Below are 20,881 nucleotides of genomic sequence, written 5' to 3' on the forward strand. Positions count from 1 at the left end.
TAAGTAAACTTTTAGTTAAATATGCTGTTTTTTATTTATATATGTTTTGACTTTATTGACATAGACTGGCTTTGTCCCATTTAAATGGAAAATTGATGACGATATCTTATATAATTCCAGGCAGCATAATATATAAATAGTGCTACTTTTAGAGACTTCTAACTTTTTTGAAATATGTCCGAAAAGTTATTCAAGTTTTTTATAAAGAATAAGTATTTTGCGGATTATGGTTATTTGACATCTGTAATGCAATGCCATAGGACTGCGTGATACTGAACTCTGTGAGTAATGACCTCGCCATGCCTCAAAGAGTTTACTGTCTGAACTGATAAGACAGGTCACTGAGGAAGAGAACAGGCATAGGAAATGGAAATACATAGTTCTTCTTTAAGTGATGGTCCCTATTGTATTCCACTGCACATATGCCATGCACCCAGAGCCGGAGCTTTTCAAAGTAGTATTGCTTGGTGGTCCGCACATACGTCCTTGTATTGCCTTGTGGTTTCTTCAGTTCCTTCTCACCGCTGGATGGTCTGAGTCAGAGCGTCTGCTTACCTCTTGCTCTTAGTGATGCATTTTCAAAATATTTTACAAAAACAGTTCTTATTTTCGTTCATAGTTAGGATTTTATTGTTTTTCATTGTACTTTGATAATTCCTAGCAGTTTTTATAAATAAGGACCTTGGATGCCGCTCTGGTGGTTTTTCCCATCAAACAAATCCCTCTTTCACCCCCACTTCCTGCCAAGGTCCTGGGTCTGGGTACTGGATTATGCCAAAGACACCAGGATTCAAAGTCTGTGCTTCCTGCCCTTGCTCATTTTCCTTCAGTGACAAACATCAATGCTGTTCGTACTGTTTGGAGAAAGTCCACATTGCCTCCAGGTGCAGTATCTGCACCTCCTTTCCCTGTACATGGGAAGGCCAATCTCTCTGCCTCAAGAAACACCTCATGGACGTAACTGTGGTCCTGAAGTCAGATCCTGGCCATACATTGGCCTGAGCAATCCAAGTGTGGTACCACGGAGCCTCTATCCTGCTGCTACCAAAGCTACAGACCCTGTGTCGGGGCCTAGCCATGAGTCATGGAAGCATGCGTATAAGCATGGCAGTAAGTCTCCATCTAAATCCAAGAAGGACACTGCGTCATCCATGACACTCCATCATCCACGGAGGAGCTACACGCTCCAAGGCGCACAAGAGTGATAAGAGGCCACACCGCTCACCAGATCCCCTGATGCTGTATCCCTCCTGCCTCAGCTCTGCCAGCGCCCCGTGAATTGCTGGTCCTGAGACCACGCCTCTTTTACCAGTTCCGGTCCCGTCAATAAACAGGGTACCATAGATTCCAGGGAAAAATCGGAAGCACTCCTGGCCTCACAAACTGTTAGCCTTGAAAGGAGTGTGGTCTCCACATGTTCTGGTGCACTCACCTCTGCAGAGGGCTCCATCTCTTGCATTACATTTACCTCCTGCTGGCCATACCTTTCTAATGCATCCTGTTCTGACGGCTCCGTCAGCACCGCCATTCTCGCAAGACTCCGAGGACCAGGATGTTTGGCACAGTCTCCCGCTTCTGTTCTGGAAACTCAACTACCTGAGGGTTCCGATGGCTTCATGACAGTTTCCTCCTTTGCCATACCCAAGAAGCTGGTATCTGGCTCTTTGGGCACAAGTACAACAACAGCAGGATCAACTGAGTTGGCCACATTGGAGCTCGTGGCCCAAATATTGGCCTTAGGAACAATCTCATTCAGCTTGGGAGAACTTCCCTGTTTCACCATCCAACCCTTCATCCAACAGATATTCGGAAATGGGTTTAGACGGTGCACCAATCAGCCCAGATCCGATGGTTCCAGTGGATCCAGAGAGATTCCCTTTGTGGTCTTCAGATACAGCTGTCTCATTGACACCTTCTTCCCCGCTGGCTAGCTGTTGTCAGTTTCAAAAACTCCTATGTAGAATAGCCAATGCTCTTGAGATGCCACTGGAAGAGGTGCAGGATAGTCCATGCCAGTTACTAGACATTCTGCACGTATCGGCATTGATAAGGGTGGTCTTACCAATCAGTGATGTCATTATTCAGCTGGTACGCACCATGTAGCATACCCTGGCCACGACTGCACCGACCCCAAAGGAGGCTGAGAAAAGGTACTATGCCCCTGCCGCCCCTGCAAATGTCAGAATTTTTATTGTCGCACCCTCCACCTAACTCTTTGGTAATAGAAGCTGTGTCAGAGCAGACCAAACAACACCCATGCTCCGCCCCAGCAGACAGGGAGGGTAAAAGACTCAACCTCATGGGTTGAACGGTCTTCTTGGCAGGACTACAATTCTGGATCTCTAATTACTTGATACTGATGGCCGAGCATGACATGGATGGAGGAATTTGCAGATAAGCTATCTCAGCAAGATTGTACTCTATTCCAAGAGATTTTACAGGGATGCAAGTTGGTTACCAGGTCCATACTTCAGGCTGCAGTTGATTCAGCAGACACATCCTTGTGTGTACTGGCGACTGGAATTGTCGTGAGGAGGGAATCCTGGTTACACTCCTCACGTTTCCCTAGAGAGGTGCAGAACACAGTCGAGGACCTTCCCTTTGACGAATCACACCTCTTCAGCCAGAAAACTGATGATTCCTTACACGCCGTAAAAGACTCTAGAGCCATCTTATTATCCTTGGGCTTATATACACCAGCACCAAAAAGAAAATTTTATTGTCCACCACCAGCCCAATACTATAAAACTCCTCCCTTCTACCACTAACAGGCCTACAAACCTCCTCAGTAGCGCCCTAAGGCACATAGAGCCCATCCACCTGTTCCAACAATGCAGACTTCTGCACAACACACTCAGTCATCGTGAAAATGGTGTTTCTGAGTGCACCTAGAGAGCCATCAGCCACTCCATACATGAACACTCCTACCCTCCACGCCTTTTGTGGGTGGTCTCAAACTCTTTCTACCAGCTTGGAGAGCTAGAACAATGGACAAGTGGGTCCTGGACATCGTTCAACACTGCTACCCCATAGAGTTTATGACTGCGCCTCTTCGTCTCCCACCCTGACCCCCCTGCCCTAGAGACCCCTTTCATTGACAGTATTCTTACCCTAGAGGTGGACTCCCTCCTACAGAGAGGAGCAATGGAGTCCATACCTGCAGCCTTTCGGGGCGCAGGGTTCTATTCCAACTATTTCCTGGTACCCAAGAAGAAAGGGGATGTGGACCGATCTTGTATCTCCAATACCTCACCCGCTCAATTTGCAAGCGAAAATTCTGTATGGTCATGCTTGCAACAGTCATTCCCTCACTAGAAAAAGGCATGTGGTTTACGGCTCTCAACATGCAAGACACCTACGTCCGTATCAACATACATCAGACCCACAGAAGGCTCCTGAGGTTCAAAGCAGGGCATCAATACTTCCAATACAGGATTCTCCCATTTGGACACACCACTGCCCAACAAATTTTTACAAAGGTTTTCTTTGGGGGTAGCGGCTCACCTACAACATCAGGGAATCCTTTCTTTTCCATACCTGGACGACTGACTGCTGGCAGCACAGTCCAAAGAGGAAGCGCAAGCATTGACATCCCAGCTTCTTCTCTGCTCCTCACTAGGAGTTAACAGCAACATGAAAAAATCAACTTTGCACCCTACTTGGTCCCTGGAATTTATAGGAGTGTGCATCAATGCGATCTCCGCACGAGCATATCTGCCACGGCAGATTCCAGAGCCTACTGGACCAAATAGCCCTGATAACCTCCAGCCCTTCGGTCTCAGCCAGGACCTGCCTCTCCATCCTAGGGCACATGGTGGCGTGCTTATACGTTACACCCTTTGCCCGCCTGCACCTTTCACTGTCTACAGGTATGGCTGCAAAGAGTCTATTCTCCTATGCACCAATCCATGGACACCATACTCAACATTCCACCGGAGGTCATCTTTTCTCTTCAGTGTGTTGGACAGACCTGAAATAAGTCTGCTCCTAGATGCCCTTCCTTCTGTCCTTGTTGACTGAGACAGTCATAATGGACGCATCACTTTCAGGCTGGGGCGCTCATATTGAAGATCACATGACAAATCACCTGGGCCACGCAAGAGGACAGGATGCACATCAAGATTCTCAAACTTCAAGTAGTACGCAAAGCATGCCATATGTTCTTACCAGCTACCTGCTATTGTCACGTCCTCATCATATCAGACAGCACCACCACAGTATACTACATACACAACGGGATGTGAGGTCGCCAGCGCTGTTTATGGAAGTGATTCGCCTCTGGGAATGGTGCATCGAACATCATAACCTTTTGTCAGCAGCCTACCTGCTTGGCATGCAGAATGTGAATTAGAGACCTCTTTGCATCTCACACCAAGAGCAAATGCACCCAATATTACTCCAGGAGAGGACTCAGTGCCCGCTCACTGGGCGACACTCTGGTTGTCGATTGGTCACACTGGACAAACTACACCTTCCCCCACCACCACTCCTATCCTGTGTCCTCCACAAACTCTGGTGGGAGAGAGCGACAGCCATTCTGATCACTCCATTCTGGCCTCACTAATTCTGGTTCCCTCCTCTTCTCCGCATGTCAAAATAACCTCCACTCCCACTCCAGACATTACCAGAACTGCTGACACAACACAACAGCAGACTCAGGCATCCAGATCCATGGATGCTACACCTGACAGCACGGTGTTTGGATGGACACCACTGTTAGCATGAGAATGCTGATTGGCAGTGCAAGACATCCTCTCCAGTAGCCAAAAGGACAGCACGAGGCGATCGTATCAGGCCAAATGGATACGCTTCACCTGGTTTCAGAGTAACAGCCGTGTTAGTCTGTATTCGCAAAAAGAAAAGGAGTACTTGTGGCACCTTAGAGACTAACCAATTTATTTGAGCATAAGCTTTCGTGAGCTACAGCTCACTGCTGGGTCGAACAGCAAGGTCTTACTCCTGAATCTGTGGGCATCTCATATCTCCTCCACGTGAACGTCTTAGGACTTGCTCCCAGCTCTAACAGAGTGGATGCAGTCACCATTAGTGCCTTCCATCCTTCTATGGAAGGTCAGTTGATTTTTACCCGTCCTTGGCCTCCTGCACTCTCTGTCCTCTCTGGAAAGATCACTTTCCTTGTTGCCATTACCTCAGCAAGGATGGTTGGTGAGCTGGGAGCCATGATGGCAAAAAACCCCTTTCACCATGTTCCATAAGGACAGGATCTCACTACAACTGCATCCCAAGTTTCGGCCAAAGGTCGTTTCACAATTCCACCTCAACTAACCCATACACCCACCTACCTTCTTTCCAAAACTACATGCCTCGAACGAGGAATGGCGGCTTCATTCCCTCAGTGTGCATAGGGCCCTGGCCTTTTATCTACAAAGGACAAAGCCGATCTGGAACTCTCCCAAACTATTTGTTACCATACTGGAGAGAATTAAAGGACAGGCCATTTCCACCCAGAGAATCTGTAAGTGGGTCTCAGGGTGCATTATGCGCTGCTATCACTTGTCAGGGCTCTCCTCACCAGATGGGATATGAGCCCATTCCACAAGAGTGCAAGCATCAACAACAGCTGCGTTACACAACGTGCCCCTTGTGGACATACGTAAGGCGGCCACATGGAGTTCAGAACGCACCTTTTCCTCTCACTGTGCTCTGGTACATGATTCTGCGACGTATACCTCATTTGGCACAGCGGTCCTCCATTCTACGGTTCAGCCATCTTCCTTGCACCCTCTGCCTCTCATGGTACTGCTTGTCAATCACCCTCTGTGGAGTACAATAGGGACCGTCACTTGAAGAGGAGGAGGAGGTTGGTTACTTGTCATAAGGTTCTTCGAGATGTGTGGTCCCGATCTGTATTTCAGTCCCACCCTCCTTTCCCTCTGCTGTGGCTATGTAGGTCTGCAGTGGAGAAGGAAATGGAGACATGGCCAGGCCGCCCCGCCCCGCCCTTTATCACCTCGGGTGAAACTCCAAGGCAGTACAAGGGCTCGTGTATGGACCGCCGAGCAATACTGCTTTGAAAAGCTCTGTCTCCAGGTGCATGGCACATGCACATAACCCTTTGCGGAATACAGATAGGGACCACACATCTTGAGGAACCTCCGGTTAGATCCCGGTATGTAACCTTGTATTAATACCAAGAATAAAATAATACAATTAACACATCAGGTTAGCTCTGTCTTTATATGGTTCTTGCTTATTCTTTAAAGGAAATCAGTGGGCCACTGAATGCAGAATAACTAAGTAGATTGAGAAGGTGGATCTTGGGGAGGTGTATGTAATGTACATTATTAAGGAAGATATTCCAAGTATAGGATATGACATGGGAGGTGCTTGTTAGAGAAGGAAAATAGGGCTGTCGGGATAGAGAGGGAATAGGTGTATTGTACGATATTGACATGAGAGTTGTTGGTGACCAGTGATATAGCTGTAGCCAGGAACAGAGCTGTGCAGAATTTTAAAAGTGAGGCTGAAGAATTTGAAATTGGTGCAGAAGGAGCAGTCAGGCTAGGAGAAGAGACTTATAAAGAGGGTGATGTGGTCAGACTGGCAAGAAAGGTTTGACAGCTGCATTTTGGAGCATGGTGTGTATCACTAAGGCCAAGAAGTAGTCCAGGAAGGAGACCATTAAGGCAAAGGCAAATGTTTTGGTGGTAGGCATTGACAAGAAGGGATGGATTTTGGATGTTGTGTGGAAATAGCAGGAATAGGCATAAAAGCGCAATTAAGGATGACAACACTCAGCAGTGTGATTTATCACGTATGTTAAATAATATTTATGGAAAAGAAGGCAGTTTTTAAACAGTATGCTGACCTGTAATACCCCAAAGGTCAGATTTTGGCTCCAGGTGTGTGTGTAGGTAACTTCCACTGAAGTTTGCAGGAGTGAAGTAGCTGAATCTGAGATTAGAATTTGGCTTTAAACCTTCTTAATAACTAGGATAACCATATCTCAATTAATTTAAGCTAACAACTTGGAGGTTTGTAATTGGTCTGATTATCTCTGATGTCTGAATTCTACCATTCACAAGTGAAATGAGATCAGATTCCATGGGGATGCATTTTTCACAGAATTTTATGGAGTCTTAACTCATACAGCACATATTGACCTTCATGTGACTTTGCAAGAAATCATATGGCTAAAACCCCATGCAATGCTTTAAAAATTTTTACATGTAAATACATCTGAAAATAGTTTTAAAATAAATCTGCCAAAAGGTGTAAGGAGTCACTTTTGTGTATGAATAATAAGTGTTTTTCTGGTTTCAAAATTTTGCATAAACCAAGAAAATATATATATATAGTCCTATATTGAAAACTTTCATAAAAGCAAATTCTGTTTATCTGAAACACTTTATTATCCAAATGTTTTGGAAGTCCCTTGAGCTGTTCAGATAATCCAGGTTTACCTGCAGTGCTGAACAGTTTGAGGTTTTGATGTAATTATCAGTCACACAAGCCTCTGTCTTACTGTACCTGTTGTGACCTCAGAGTTATTTGAAATGTATGTAATAGCAACAGAATAGACTCTTACCATTTTCACCAGAGAACCCATACCCTTTAAATGAGCTCTGAGGAATTAAGTTGAAGACTAAGGTTTTTCATCTACCTGTGAAGTGAGTTAGTGATCACAGGTAAAATTTCTGAAAGTGCCTTAAGTACTTGAAAGCCCAAGTCCGATTGATTGGTAAATTTTAAGTCTCTTTTAAATGAGAATTAGGTTTGTTAGTCACTTTGATGCTTTTGAAAATGTTACCCCATATGATTATGCCAGCCTTTTAGACTGTGTAATTTGTTTTCATGAAATATTTTAAGAAAAGAAATTTAAACATTTCAGCTTTGGAGGGTAAGAATTTAAAGAACCACTTTGTAGTCCATTTTATTTTATTTGCATTTTTCACACACAATTGAAGTTTTGACTTTTGGTAAACAGTGTTGAAAAACTCTATTATTTAGATACTAATTATTATTATGTATTTGAAATGCCTCCTGCTCACCCGATCTACATTACTGTGTACGTTTTTCTTTAAATAATTACATAATGTGATTGTAAAAGGTGGTTAGTTTGAAAGCACTGCAGGGGGAGACCCTTCTTGTTCACAGAAAAGAAACTGCATGTTGTGACAGGGTCGGGCCAGATGGCTATAGGAGAGTAATAGAAGGCAGATATATTAGCCCCAGGCTAAGTAGGTCCCTTTTCCCTGGGTAAAGTAACAGGGAGGGTTCCAGAACAATCAGGAACCTTCTGGAGACAATTAAGACTGGCTGATTAGAACACCTGCAGCCAATGAAGAAGCTACTAGAATCAATTAAGGCAGGCTAATCAGAGCACCTGGGTTTTAAAAAGGAGCTCACTTCAGTTTGTGGTTTGCGTGTCAGGAGCTGGGAGCAAGAGGCACTAGGAGCTGAGAGTGAGAACACGGACTGTTGGAGGACTGAGGTGTACAAGCATTGTCAGACCACCAGGAGGAAGGTCCTATGGTGAGGATAAAGGTGTTGGGAGGAGGCCATGGGGAAGTAGCCCAGAGAGTTGTAGCTGTCGCACAGCTGTTCCAGGAGGCACTCTAGACAGCTGCATTCCACATGGCCCTGGGCTGGAACCTGGAGTAGAGGGCGGGCCTAGGTTCCTCCCAAATCCTCGTCAGACACAGGAGGAGTCAACCTGGACTGTGAATTCAGAAAAACAGTCAAGCTGAGGGCTGCGGTGAAGCTCCAAGGCAAGCAAATCCTCCAATAAGCGCAAGACCCACCAAGGTAGAGCAGGAACTTTGTCACAATGTGTAGCAGCAATACATACATCCCGTATTTGCCCTACCACTTAACAAACTAAAGGTCTGGCCCCAAACAATTAAACGTAGAAAATGTTCTAAATTTGGGACACAGTGAATTATTACTTCTCTAGAAAATAGTTGAGAGAAATACTGTTATGCCAAGGCTTCAGGAAAAAGATCTTGCAAACCCTTAAATTTCTCTTATTGTGATTTTTTTTTTGAGTGAATGTTTTTGATTAGTGTTTACTGGATCCCAGCAGGATAATGAGATTGGCACAAATATAACTTCCTTATCTTTTTTATATTTTCCAAACTTCCATATACAAGGAAGGTATCTTGCTACTTATAGCAGAATGTACTAAATGCTAAAGAATTTCTTCAGTTTCTCACACAAGTCACCTTATCTATATCAACAAATTATCCTCATCCTTTTATGCTCTGCTTAGCAGTTGCACACAAACAGCAAGGACTTCATTTTCATTCCTTGGAGATCTCAGACATGAATAGCCAAATAAATGGCAAACTCATATTTAACTCTTTTAAATGTCATCTAATTAAAACTAATGTTTAGTCAAACCTAGAAATGGTGTTGACTACCCAAACTACCAAAAATCTTATTCAAACTATTATTCCTACAATAAATCAGGACTTAGTCTCTGAGTGGACACTTACTTATTTGGATTTATAAAAATTTGTCAACCAGTACTCTGGGTGCCTGAAAAAACAACAAAAATGCAAATAATACTGTGTTTGGCATATTTCTCAGTTATGTTTAAAGGTACAAATAACACAGGAGTTGAGCAGCTGTAATTGAGGCTAAATATGTGGTGCTGTATGATATTAAATTAGTCTTAAAAGTGAAAAAAAGTTATATACATATTTTAAAAATACTTTTAAATATTAAAGGTTTTAATGACAGCAGTCCTCAAAAAGGCAAGTACATCATCTGTTAATTATTTAAGAGAGAGATTTATTCTCTAATTTGGCAGTGTCGTGAAGTGTCAGCATAAGTAAAGAATAGTTCACCTGCTTTTAACAGATTATGGGTTTTAAGTCTACATGGTGCTGGCAAAGCCCACTAAAGGAGTGTTCGTAAAATGTTCTAATTTGCCGTGCTCTAACTGCCCCATGTAGATCCTGCTGACGCACTCTAAAAGTTATCTAGTTCTCTTTTACATGGCGTCGGTCTACGCTAGAAGTGCTACATGGGCACAGCTGCAACGATGCAGCTGTGCTGCTGTAGCGTATCTGGTGAAGTCACTCTGTGACGTCAGGAGAGCAGTCTCCCATCGGTATAATTACTGCACCTCTGAGAGAGGTGGAAGCTATGTTGTTGGCAGAGTGTCTCCCGCCGACATAGCGCTGGTGTAGAAAGCACTTAAGTCGCTATAACTTGTGTCGCTCGGGGAGTGTCTTTTTCACACCAGCAAGCAGTGCAAATTAGATCAACTTAAGAAAACCTGGATCTGTGCTGGAAATGGCCCACCTTGATTATCATACACATTGTAAGGAGAGTGATCACTTTAGATAAGCTATTACCAACAGGAGAGTGGGTTTGTTTAGGGGGGGAGAAAACCTGGATTTGTGCTGGAAATTGCCCACCTTGATTATCATACACATTGTAAGGAGAGCGATCACTTTACATAAGCTATTACCAGCAGGAGAGTGGGGTGGGGGGAGAGAAAACCTTTTGGAGTGATAAACACCCATTTTTTCATGATTTGTGTGTATAAAAACAAACATCTTCTGTATTTTCCACAGTATGCATCCAATGAAATGAGCTGTAGCTCACAAAAGCTTATGCTCACATAAATTGGTTAGTCTCTGAGGTGCCACAAGTACTCCTTTTCTTTTTGCGAATACAGACTAACACAGCTGTTACTCTGAAAGCAGTAGTGTAGACCTGACTATAATCCTATGGTACCTTTTAGAATGCCCCAGCAGGATTTACACAGGGCAGTTAGAGCACAGCATGTTAGTGTGCTGTATAAATCACTCCCCTCTGGAGCGCTTTGCCATGCTATGTAGACAAGCCCTTTATCTGTATTTAAATAATTAATTGAAACGAAGTTGTGATGACTGAGCAGGGAATGCATTTTCTCTGTTAAAACTCCAATCGTTACAAATTTGACTTCAGATTTTTCAAGATCGTGTCAAAGTATACTTTGACTTGTGCATAGCATGTTCATGGATGAAATTGGTTGTCATGAACCCTACAAAGTCTGTCCACTTATGCAGTTAGTTCATACTATGGAACGGTTTCTTTCCTCTAGTTTCTTTTGAAAATGTTTACACTTGCAGCTCTTGGGCCCAATTGTGTAAGCTCTCCACATGTGGGACTTCAGTGAGTACTACATACTGTTGGGCCCCTTGCTTGTTCTGTCCCATACACTAATTTCCCTCTGCATGATTGAAACTGTTCCAGTATTCCAAGAAGGGTAAAGGAGGGATGAGTCTCAGTTGCTTGGAGGGGGAACTAGCCAGCAAGCGTCTTCGAAGGAGGATGCTGCAACTAGTAAACAAAAGCAGGTGAAATGTACTAAACGCAACCACCTGCTTGAGAGAGAGCCAAGTTAGCATTGGTTGTATCTTGTTAACTACCATGGCTAGTAACAAATGCCCTCAATTGCCAGCTTTTCCAGCATCTGCTACCCTTGCTCTGCTCTTCCTACTAGTAAGCACGATAAAGGTATTAATTACACAGAGTTGAATATCTGTGGTGTTTAGATGTTTGAAAATAAAGTCCTGTTGAAGCTTGTTAGTACCTTGCCTGGTTGATACAACAATATCTCAGCTGTCCGTGAGTTTATCAACAATGGCTGTACCATCTTCCCATCATTTAACTCTCATGTGTGCATGCTTGCCAGCTTGCTTCCTCTCCTCCTCTAAACCATTAGAGCTAAGGCTTACTCTCTTATCATAGACTCATAGAAGATTAGGGTTGGAAGAGACCCAGGAGGTCATCTAGTCCAATCCCCTGCTCAAAGCAGGACCAAAACCAACTAAATCATCCCAGCCAGGGCTTTGTCAAGCCGGGCCTTAAAAACCTCTAAGGATGGAGATTCCCCCACCTCCCTAAGTAACCCATTCCAGTGCTTCACCACTCTTCTAGTGAAATAGTGTTTCCTAATATCCAACCTAGACTTCCCCCACTGCAACTTGAGACCTTTGCTCCTTGTTCTGTCATCTGCCACCACTGAGAACAGCCTAGCTCCATCCTCTTTGGAACCCCCCTCAGGTAGTTGAAGGCTGCTATCAAATCCCCCCTCACTTTTCTCTTCTGCAGACTATTTTCTCTTCCTCACTCTTGTTGGAGTCTTGGAACAGGGAGGCAAGGTTTTTGGGATTTCTTTCCTCTGTCACAGCACCCGAGCATAATAGCTGGAAGTTGGTCTATCGGTAGCAACATCTTCTCCCCAGCTGAGAATTCCTTCAGGCTCACTGAACATCTGGGGAGACCCTGTTGCTGAACTGAGAGCAGGATCATTAAAGAGAAAAAAACTTAAAACACACTGTTGGACTTATTCATAGAAGGCTTTAAAATATGTAAACTTGGGGTGGTTAGAGTGGCACTTCAAACATACTCTGAAATAGAATGCGTTGTACTGGTTTGGAAAATATAAGTGTTATCAATGAACAATAATAATCTTAAATACATTTCCTAAACATGGTAAGGAAGCAGCATAATTTTTCTGAATTCAAATTATACTTTTCTTTTTTAGCATGAATCTAGAGAAATGTTACTGGGATTCAATATGGTGAATTACCGAGCATGTAAGAATTTGTGGAAAGCTTGTGTTGAGCATCATACATTCTTCCGATTGGACAGACCACTGCCACCTCAGAAGAACTTTTTTGCACATTATTTTACTTTGGGTTCAAAGTTCCGGTACTGGTAAGTAATTGTTGGCTGCAATAAAGGGTGATATCATTCTGGGGTGTGAAGTTAGAACAAGAAGTAATGGGCTTTATCTGCAGAAAGGGAAATTTAGGTTACATATTAGGAAAAACTTCCTAATTATAAGAGTAGTTAAGCTCTGGAGTAGGTTTCCAAAGGAGGTTATGGAATCCCCATCATTGGAAGTTTTTAAAAACAGGTTAGACAAACACCTGTCAGGGATGATCTATGTTTACTTGGTTGTGCCACAGCTCAGGGGGCTGAACTGGGTGATTTCTCAAGGTCCCTTTGAGCCCTCATTTCTACATTTCTGGCTAGGCCTGTTACTCAATGAGGGGGTAAAACAATAACTGAAAATGTGGAAATGACAGAAGTGTTTAATGACTTTTTTGTTTCAGTTTTCATCAAAAAGGTTAGTAGCGATTCAATGTCAACCATAGTGAATGCCAGTGAAAATAAGGTAGGATCACAGGCTAAAACAGGGAAAGAACAAGTTTAAAATTACTTAGATAAGTTAGATTTCTTCAAGTCACCAGGGCCTGATGAATAATCCTAGAATACTCAAGAAGCTGACAGAAGAAATATCTGAGCCATTAGCAATCATCTTTGAAAAGTAATGAAAGACCGGAGAGATTCCTGAGGACTGGAAAAGGGCAAATATAATGCCCATCTATAAAAAAGGAAATAAGGACAATCTGGGGAATTAGACGAGTCAGCTTAACTTCAGTACCTGGAAAGATAATGGAGCAAGTAATTAAGCAATCAGTTTCAAACACCTAGAAGATAATAAGGTGATAATTAATGGTCAGCATGGATTTGTCAAGAACAAATTCTGTCAAACCAACCTAATAGCTTTCTTTGACAGGGAAACAAGCCTTGTGAATAGTGGGGAAGTGGTAGATGTGGTATATCTTGACTTTAGTAAGGCTTTGATACTTCATGAAGGCATGACCTTCTCATAAACAAACTAGGAAAATACAACCTAGATGGAGCTACTATAAGGTGGGTGCATACCTGGTTGGAAAACCATTCCCAGAGAGTAATTATCAATGGTTCACAGTCAAGCAGGAAGGGCATATCAAGTGGGGTCCCACAGGGATCAGTTCTGGGTCGGGGTCTGTTCAGTATCTTCAGTGATTTAAATAATGGCATAAAGAGCACGCTTATAGAGTTTGCAGATGATACCAAGCTGGGAGGGGTTGCAAGTGCTTTGGAGGATAGCATTAAAATTCAAAATGATCTGGACAAACTAGAGAAATGGTCTGAAGTAAATAGGATGAAATTAAATAAGGACAAATGCAAAGTCAGTTGCATACATACAAAATGGGAAATGACTGCCTGGGAGGGAGTATTTCAGAAAGGGATCTAGGGATCAGAGTGGATACAAACTAAATACAAGTCAACGGTGTAACACTGTTGCAAGAAGAAAAAATTCTGGGATGTATAAGCAGGAATTTTGTAATAAGACACAATAAGTTATTCTTCCACTCTGCTCTGTGCTGATTAGGCCTCAGCTGGAGTATTGTGTCCAGTTCTGAGCACCACATTTCAGGAAAGATATGGACAAATTGGAGAAGGTCCAGAGAAGAGCAACAAAAATAATGAAAGGTCTAGAAAACATGATCTGTGAGGGAAGATTGAAAAAATTGGGTTCATTTAGTCTGGAGAAGAGAAGACTGAGAGGGGACATAACAGTTTTCAAGTACATAAAAGGTTGTTACAAGGAGGAGGGAGAAAAACATTTCGCATTTGCTTCTGAGGATAGGACAAGAAGCAATGGACTTAAACTGCAACAGGGGTGGTTTAGGTTGGACATTAGGAAAAACTTCCTAACTGTCAGGGTGGTTAAGCACTGGAATAAATTGCCTAAGGAGGTTGTGGAATTCCCATAACTGGAGACTTGTAAGAGCAGGTTAGACACCTGTCAGGAATGGTCTAGATAATACTTAGTCCTGCCATGAGTGCAGGGGACTGGACTAGATGACCTCTCAAGGTCCTTCCAGTTCTATGATTCTGTGATTCTATATAGGAGGAGATGGCAGGAGAGGGAGGGAATACAACACAATTAATAAAAATAGGCTATTATTGGTAGGCGCTATTAAATTTGTCATAATTGAAGTAACTTTTGGCACCCACAATTGATATTTTTCTCAGATTCACTTTGCACATATGCATAGTTCTGGTAGATAGTTTGAGACTTTTTAGATTACATCTATATTTAGTATTTTCACCATCAAAAGGAAATGAAAATGGGAAATAGTGATGATTATTGAGCTTGGATGCTGTTATATATCATATTCTAGCATCCTAGAAGATAACTTATGAACAATTGACATTGCTTATTAGATAATGTAAGTTTTTGTGGCAGTGACATGAAATTGATATTCTCTTCATCTGTGGTTATTTTTCTTCGCTATTTATTGAGAATGTTTTGGAAATTTTATAATTGCAATATCAACAACTAGGATGAGACTGACATTTAAATTAGATTGAACATTGCAAGCTGTACATCTTTATTGGCTACAGAAAGGGAAAACTCTTATCTGTTGAGATGTTCTCAGAATATCTTCTGTCACATCTTCAAAATCATTGGCCTGGTCCCTCTGAAAGCTGACAGAACTGCTCTTCGGTACCCTGGCAAGTGTATATCCTGATGTCCTGTCTACACTAGATCAGTGGTTCTCTACCAGGTGTCCGCAGCCCCCAGAGGGTCCGCAAGCCCTTTCAAGGGGGCCGCGGCTGAAGCCCAGAGCCCCAAGCCCTGGTGCTCCCTGTGGGGCAGAAGCCCTGAGCAGATGGGTAGAGTTGGGGACATGGAGGGTATTGCCCTCCCCCCGGCTGTAGCGCAAGAACACAGCAGTCCCAGGGGCAGTTCCATACCTTCCTCTCCTCCCCACACCTGCCCTCTGGCCAGGTCAGAGGCGGGAAGCCGGAGCCAGGCAGTGCGGGGCAGCTGCTGCTCTGGCCGTTGCCATGGAGCAGGCAGCAGCAGCATTCCTTCTCTTCTGCTGGTGCCCCAGGTTGAAGCTGTTCCTCAGCTCCCAGCCCCCTTTGCTCCTGCAGAGGCAGCCGATAATAGCCCCCCGGGTGGGGAGACCTGGCTCTGAGGCTGGCAGACCCCTTCGGGAACAGGGACCGCAGGGGAGTCCTCCCAGCACACAGCCCCCTAACACCACTCTCCCTGCACCCTGAGCTACTCTCGCCCACACACAGCCCCTAGTATCCTCTCCCTGCATCCTGAGTTACCCCTCTGCCCGCACACAGCCCCAGCTACCCCTCCCTGCAAGTTCAGCTACCCCTGTCTGTACACAGCCCCTAGCGACTCCCTGCCTCCACCCTGACCTACCTCCTGTCCTCACACAGCCCCTAGCAACCTCCTCCCTGAACCCTAAGCTGTTTTCAAACTTTTTGAGCAAAGCCCCCCACCTTTGAGTTATAATTTTTGATTGCATGCCCCTCCCCAACCCAGATAGGCTTGATGGCCTGCTGAAGTGAGTCAGGGGGTGGAGGTGGCGGGGTCCAGGGAGGGAGTGCCATGCAGAGGTGGATTGAGCCCCACTGGCCCCCCACAATAGAAGTCAAACTACGCCTATGCCCACGGCCCTGCCCCTGCTGGGCCCTGGATTTTTTATAGCCTGTCGAGGCGGGCCTCAGAGAGAAAAAAGTTGAGAACCCCTGCACTAGATAACTGATAAATTACTGGTAACTACTGTTAGCATTGGGTCATTTTGAACTTGCAGATGAAAATAGCTTAGTTGCTAGTACACTGGAGCTCTGAGTATAACTGTTTCAGTTGTGTATCTGTCAGACTTGCATCTACTTTGTTACTTGTTATAATGTTGGCAAGAAAATGTTTCCTAAGAAATGGTGAAAAACTACCTTTTAACATACAGGCTTGTTTCTGAAATTAATTCCCCTAAGTGTTTATATTTTTATGTTGTTTTCGAGTGCTGTCCCCGTGGGTGCTCCACATTAGGTCTTTGTGTGCCCCTGTGCTCATAATTCGAGAGTTTTGGTACCAGTGCCCAATTATGTGATACAGGTGCAGTCCCCGTCTCACGCCGCCTCAGGCGGTTAACTGGCGCTGTGCGACCAACCCCCTCCCAGTTCCTTCTCTCCCACCCTTGCTATGAGTCGGAGCACTTAGAAGTGCCTCGCTACTTAGTTCTTTAGCCCATTTACTACTGTTATTAGTTTAGATAGATAGTTGATTCTACTCCATCGCCTCCTTTTAAAAACAAAATATATTTTTCTTACCATTCAAGTTAGTTTTCAGTTAGCCCTTTAGGATAGTCAGCCTTCCTGAGGACAATGCCTTCCCTGACAGGAATGTCCGGTTCCCTGGGCTTTAAATGTTGCCTCACTTGCAGACTCCCAATACCCGTTTTGGATGGACATGCTCAGTACAGGAGGTGTCCTCATTGCCTCAAATTAACTATCTGAACAAGAAAGGTTAGAGACTTGAAATTCAAACTCCTTCTCATGGAGAAGTCTCTCAGACCAGTGTCTGAGCCTGAAGCCCAGACCACCCCCCGGGCAAGCCTCACCAACCATGCTTCTGACCAAGGTCTCTCCTCCGCTCAGACTTCTGATCTGCCTGCTAAAAATGTGTCTAAAAAGTGAGTAAGTACGCCCCCAACTACATCCCAAACGCAGGAATTGGCCAAGAAGTACTGTTCCACGATCAGGCAAACTGCACTGGCACCGACTGCACGTTCAGTGCCTGGAGCCGAGAGGGTGGGACCATCCAGCATTGCTGGTAATGCGAGAGCTAAGGACTCTAAAAGAGCCAGCTTGGACACAAGCGCTAAGTGGAAATCAAAACGCTATGCCTCGGCACTGACTCAGCCAAAGCCGCGATCAACACACAGCAGCGCAGCACCGGTGCAGACCATGGCTCAATCCTAGAACACCGATGCACACACCAGCACAGCCTACGGTGCTGACATATGTGCCACGGCTCCCGGCACCACCACTCACACAGCCCCTAGTGTAGATCATGCAGACACCACAGAAGTTCCTATGGCACAAAGATCTCTTAATCAGATCTATGCCTGACTCTCCCATCCTCAGCACCAACGTGACCCTGGTGCGTTCGGCACCGAGTCTTGTTGCTACTCCACCACGCTCTGCTCCACCTTTTTCAAGCAAGGATGAGGACAGCGAGGAGGGACAAATAGATTCTCCTCCGCAATCTCCTGGCCACCAATAGCCACGCAAATCAGGACCCTTTCAGGGGGCATATCACACTGATCCCAAACATCTATAGTGGTGCAGCCAACCCTAGGGTTCACCTATGCCTCTCCAACTCCAGTGGGCATACTGAAACCCGTGGGCAATGTATCCCGCACAACAGGGACTGCCCACCACATCTAGATTCAGCATGCAGCAATCTACTGCACCTTCGGTAGCGGACCTTCAGAACCAGCTGGAGAAGAAGAGGAGGAAGAAACTCCATACCAGGATGGGGCACCACCTACCTACCTGTCATCACCCTCCCCACATGACGCCATCATGCTTCCTCCCCCAGATATGGGAGATGATTTCTAACAATTCCAGGACCTATTTAAAAGAGTGGCTAGCTCTTTGGACATCTCTCTGGAAGAGGTCCAGGTCGCACAGCACAAACTGGTGGACATCTTGAACACCACCTCTTCGTCCAAAATCACTTTGCCTATGAATGACACGATAATGGAAGCTGTCAAGACCATTTGGCAGACCCCTGCAACTGCTCCTCCAACCTGCAAGAGGACAAAAAATATTCTGACAAAAAATATTCTGTGCCTGCGAAGGGCACAGAGGTCCACTTCTCCCATCCAATACCCAATTCACTGGTGGTTGACATAGTCAATGAATGTGGGAGACAACAGCAGCCTAAGATCATACCTTATGATAAGGACTGGAAAAGGCTCGACCTTTTCAGCCGCAAGGCTTACTCTTCGGCTACACTACACCTTTTGCATAGCCAATTACAAGGCCTTGCTGGCAAAATATGATTACAACAACTACACAAAGTTTTCTGAATTTATTGATTATATTTCTGAAGACAAAAAAGAACAATTCACTGCACTTGTATCAGAGGGACAACTCGTCTCCAGAACAGCCCTCCAAGCTGCACTGGACTCTGCAGACACAGCTGCAAGGACAGTGGCGACTGCAGTGATGTGAAGGACTTCATGGCTCCATCTCTCTGGGTTTCCTAGGGAAGTACAATCGACAGTCGAAGACTTGCCATTCGAAGGGCCCAAACTCTTCACAGAAAAGACCGACAACTCTTCACACACACAAAGATTCACGAGCGACACTGCGATCTCTGGGGATCTATACACCTAGACCCAAGAAAAGACAGAGGAGTTATTATGCTTCTCGGTGTTACCACCATATTCCATATTCACAACATTGGCAGTATGAGTCACAGGGTCGCAAACAGAGGCCATTGAGGAGACAACAACCTACTCCTGCTATAGCTGCTTCACAGCCATCAACATCTAGGCAACAAATTTGAAGCATTGGTCAAGGGCCCGAGAACCTCATGTCTGTCTGTACTGGAGACATCTGCTCCATCCCTCCCTCCCTCCCAGTGCCCTTCCCCACAGCCCCACCACCACAACTAAACAGTGCCCCACACAGACCCCCATTGCCCTAACACACACAGATCTTCCGTACTGCCCAGAACCCCCCCCAACAGGCCCCCACTGCCTAGCACCCCAAAACACACAAACCTCCTCCACACCCTTACAGCCCAGCACCCTCCACACACCTCCCAGTCACTCACTCCACCACACCCTGCCCCCTTCCCAGGCTGCACTCACCAGCCCTGATGGGAGGTCTCTGGCTCCTAGGGTCAGAGCAGGGGGCTCTCCACTCACCATGTGCTGTGCCCGCCTCAAGCGTGAGCTCCGTGGCTCCCATTGGCCGGGAAAAGTGCCAGTGGGAGCCGCGGAGCGGAGCTTGCAGGCGCCAGCAGCATGCAGAAACCCTAAGAGCCAGCAGGTCCCTTTGCCTCTTAGGATTGGATCTGGTCAGGTCGGGGGGGGCACCTGCAAGCCCTGCCCCCTCACCTTTGATTGGGCAGGAGGGAGCCGCCGGCACTGCAGGCTCCTGCCGGTGGGCGAGCGCGCCACTGGGAGCTGCCCCAGGAAGCGCCGCCATGCCAGCCCCGGGACTTTGGCGGTGATGGTGAGCGGGCGTCCCGACCGATGTGCAATCAGGACATGAGACAAATGTGTGCGCGGTGTTTCCCCGTGTGCCCGGGGTTTAGAATCTGTGTGCGCGTGCGCATACACACACAGCTGAGAGGGAACAGTAGTCTTGTGTCTTGGCTCCGGGAAAGCAGCACATTTCTTGCAGAATATTCTTTTTATTCTTCTAAGTATTGAATCCCTAGCAAGGATAGTCTGTTTTCATTCGAGAACTCTTTTTGGGGAAGGTTGGGTCAAGAAGCCATCCAGAGGTGTGTCTCATATATTTCTTCATTGCCTTGGACAAGCTGTATCTTGAGTGCATCTTCCACAGTTTCCACACTGAGAACCTGGTATTAATTGGAAACTGAGTTTTAGCTCGGAAGAGATCATTAGAGACTTTGGAAAGAGCATTTTCAGTGGAGTGTGAGGCAGTGCGGAAGCCATACTGTAGAGGGCCTAGGATAGAATTGGAGCAGAAGAACTTGAGACATCTACTGCAGGTAGTGTATTCAATGAGCTTTGAGGTGAAAGGGAGAAGGAAAATTGAGTTAGTTGGAGAGGCAAATAAGGTCACGTATTTTGATCCTGGCACTGACATTCCGTGTGCGACCTTAGATAAGTCTCACTTAACCTCTGACTCCATATTTAGCATGGGAGCAGTAATACTTTGATAGCAGTCAGAAATGTACTAGAGGTTTTATAGAGCATATAGAAGATAAGGTCCCTATCCCGATGTGCTTATCATCTAACTTCATTGTGGTGTCATGTTTAATTAGTAGTTTATACAGCACAAATAAGGTGGAAAATGGTATCTAAAAGGTCATTCTTCTTTGAATATACGTCAGTGCAGATCCCATTGTAGGTGCTCATGTGCCTTGTGTGTAAGACTGGAGGTTTTTTTAAATAGTGGTGTCCAAGGCTGCTTGTGAACTTTGTGCCTCCTTGGGCTCTCCTACAAAAGCATAAAGGCTGGGTCAGCTATGACCTCCCTCAGTTCCTCCCTACCTCCTATG

At 45.2% G+C, this 20,881-nt stretch overlaps 1 protein-coding gene and 1 long non-coding RNA gene across 10 annotated transcripts in view; one reads left to right on the forward strand and one right to left on the reverse strand.

Annotated features, from left to right (window-relative positions):
- PTPN4 (protein tyrosine phosphatase non-receptor type 4) overlaps positions 1 to 20,881 on the forward strand; it is a 227,403-nt gene that overhangs the window by 120,760 nt on the left and 85,762 nt on the right. For all 9 annotated transcript variants that reach the window (XM_037912711.2, XM_037912716.2, XM_037912710.2 and 6 more), the window contains one exon: positions 12,509 to 12,681. In XM_037912711.2, coding sequence (XP_037768639.1) covers positions 12,509 to 12,681 — 173 coding nt within the window. The remainder of the gene's footprint in view (positions 1 to 12,508; positions 12,682 to 20,881) is intronic.
- LOC119567377 overlaps positions 18,695 to 20,881 on the reverse strand; it is a 32,247-nt gene continuing 30,060 nt past the window's right edge. The window contains exon 2 of the long non-coding RNA XR_005227393.2: positions 18,695 to 19,013. This is a non-coding gene — a long non-coding RNA (uncharacterized LOC119567377). The remainder of the gene's footprint in view (positions 19,014 to 20,881) is intronic.

The sequence above is a fragment of the Chelonia mydas genome, chromosome 11, assembly GCF_015237465.2.
Source record: "Chelonia mydas isolate rCheMyd1 chromosome 11, rCheMyd1.pri.v2, whole genome shotgun sequence".
In the NCBI taxonomy this organism is placed as follows: domain Eukaryota; kingdom Metazoa; phylum Chordata; order Testudines; family Cheloniidae; genus Chelonia; species Chelonia mydas.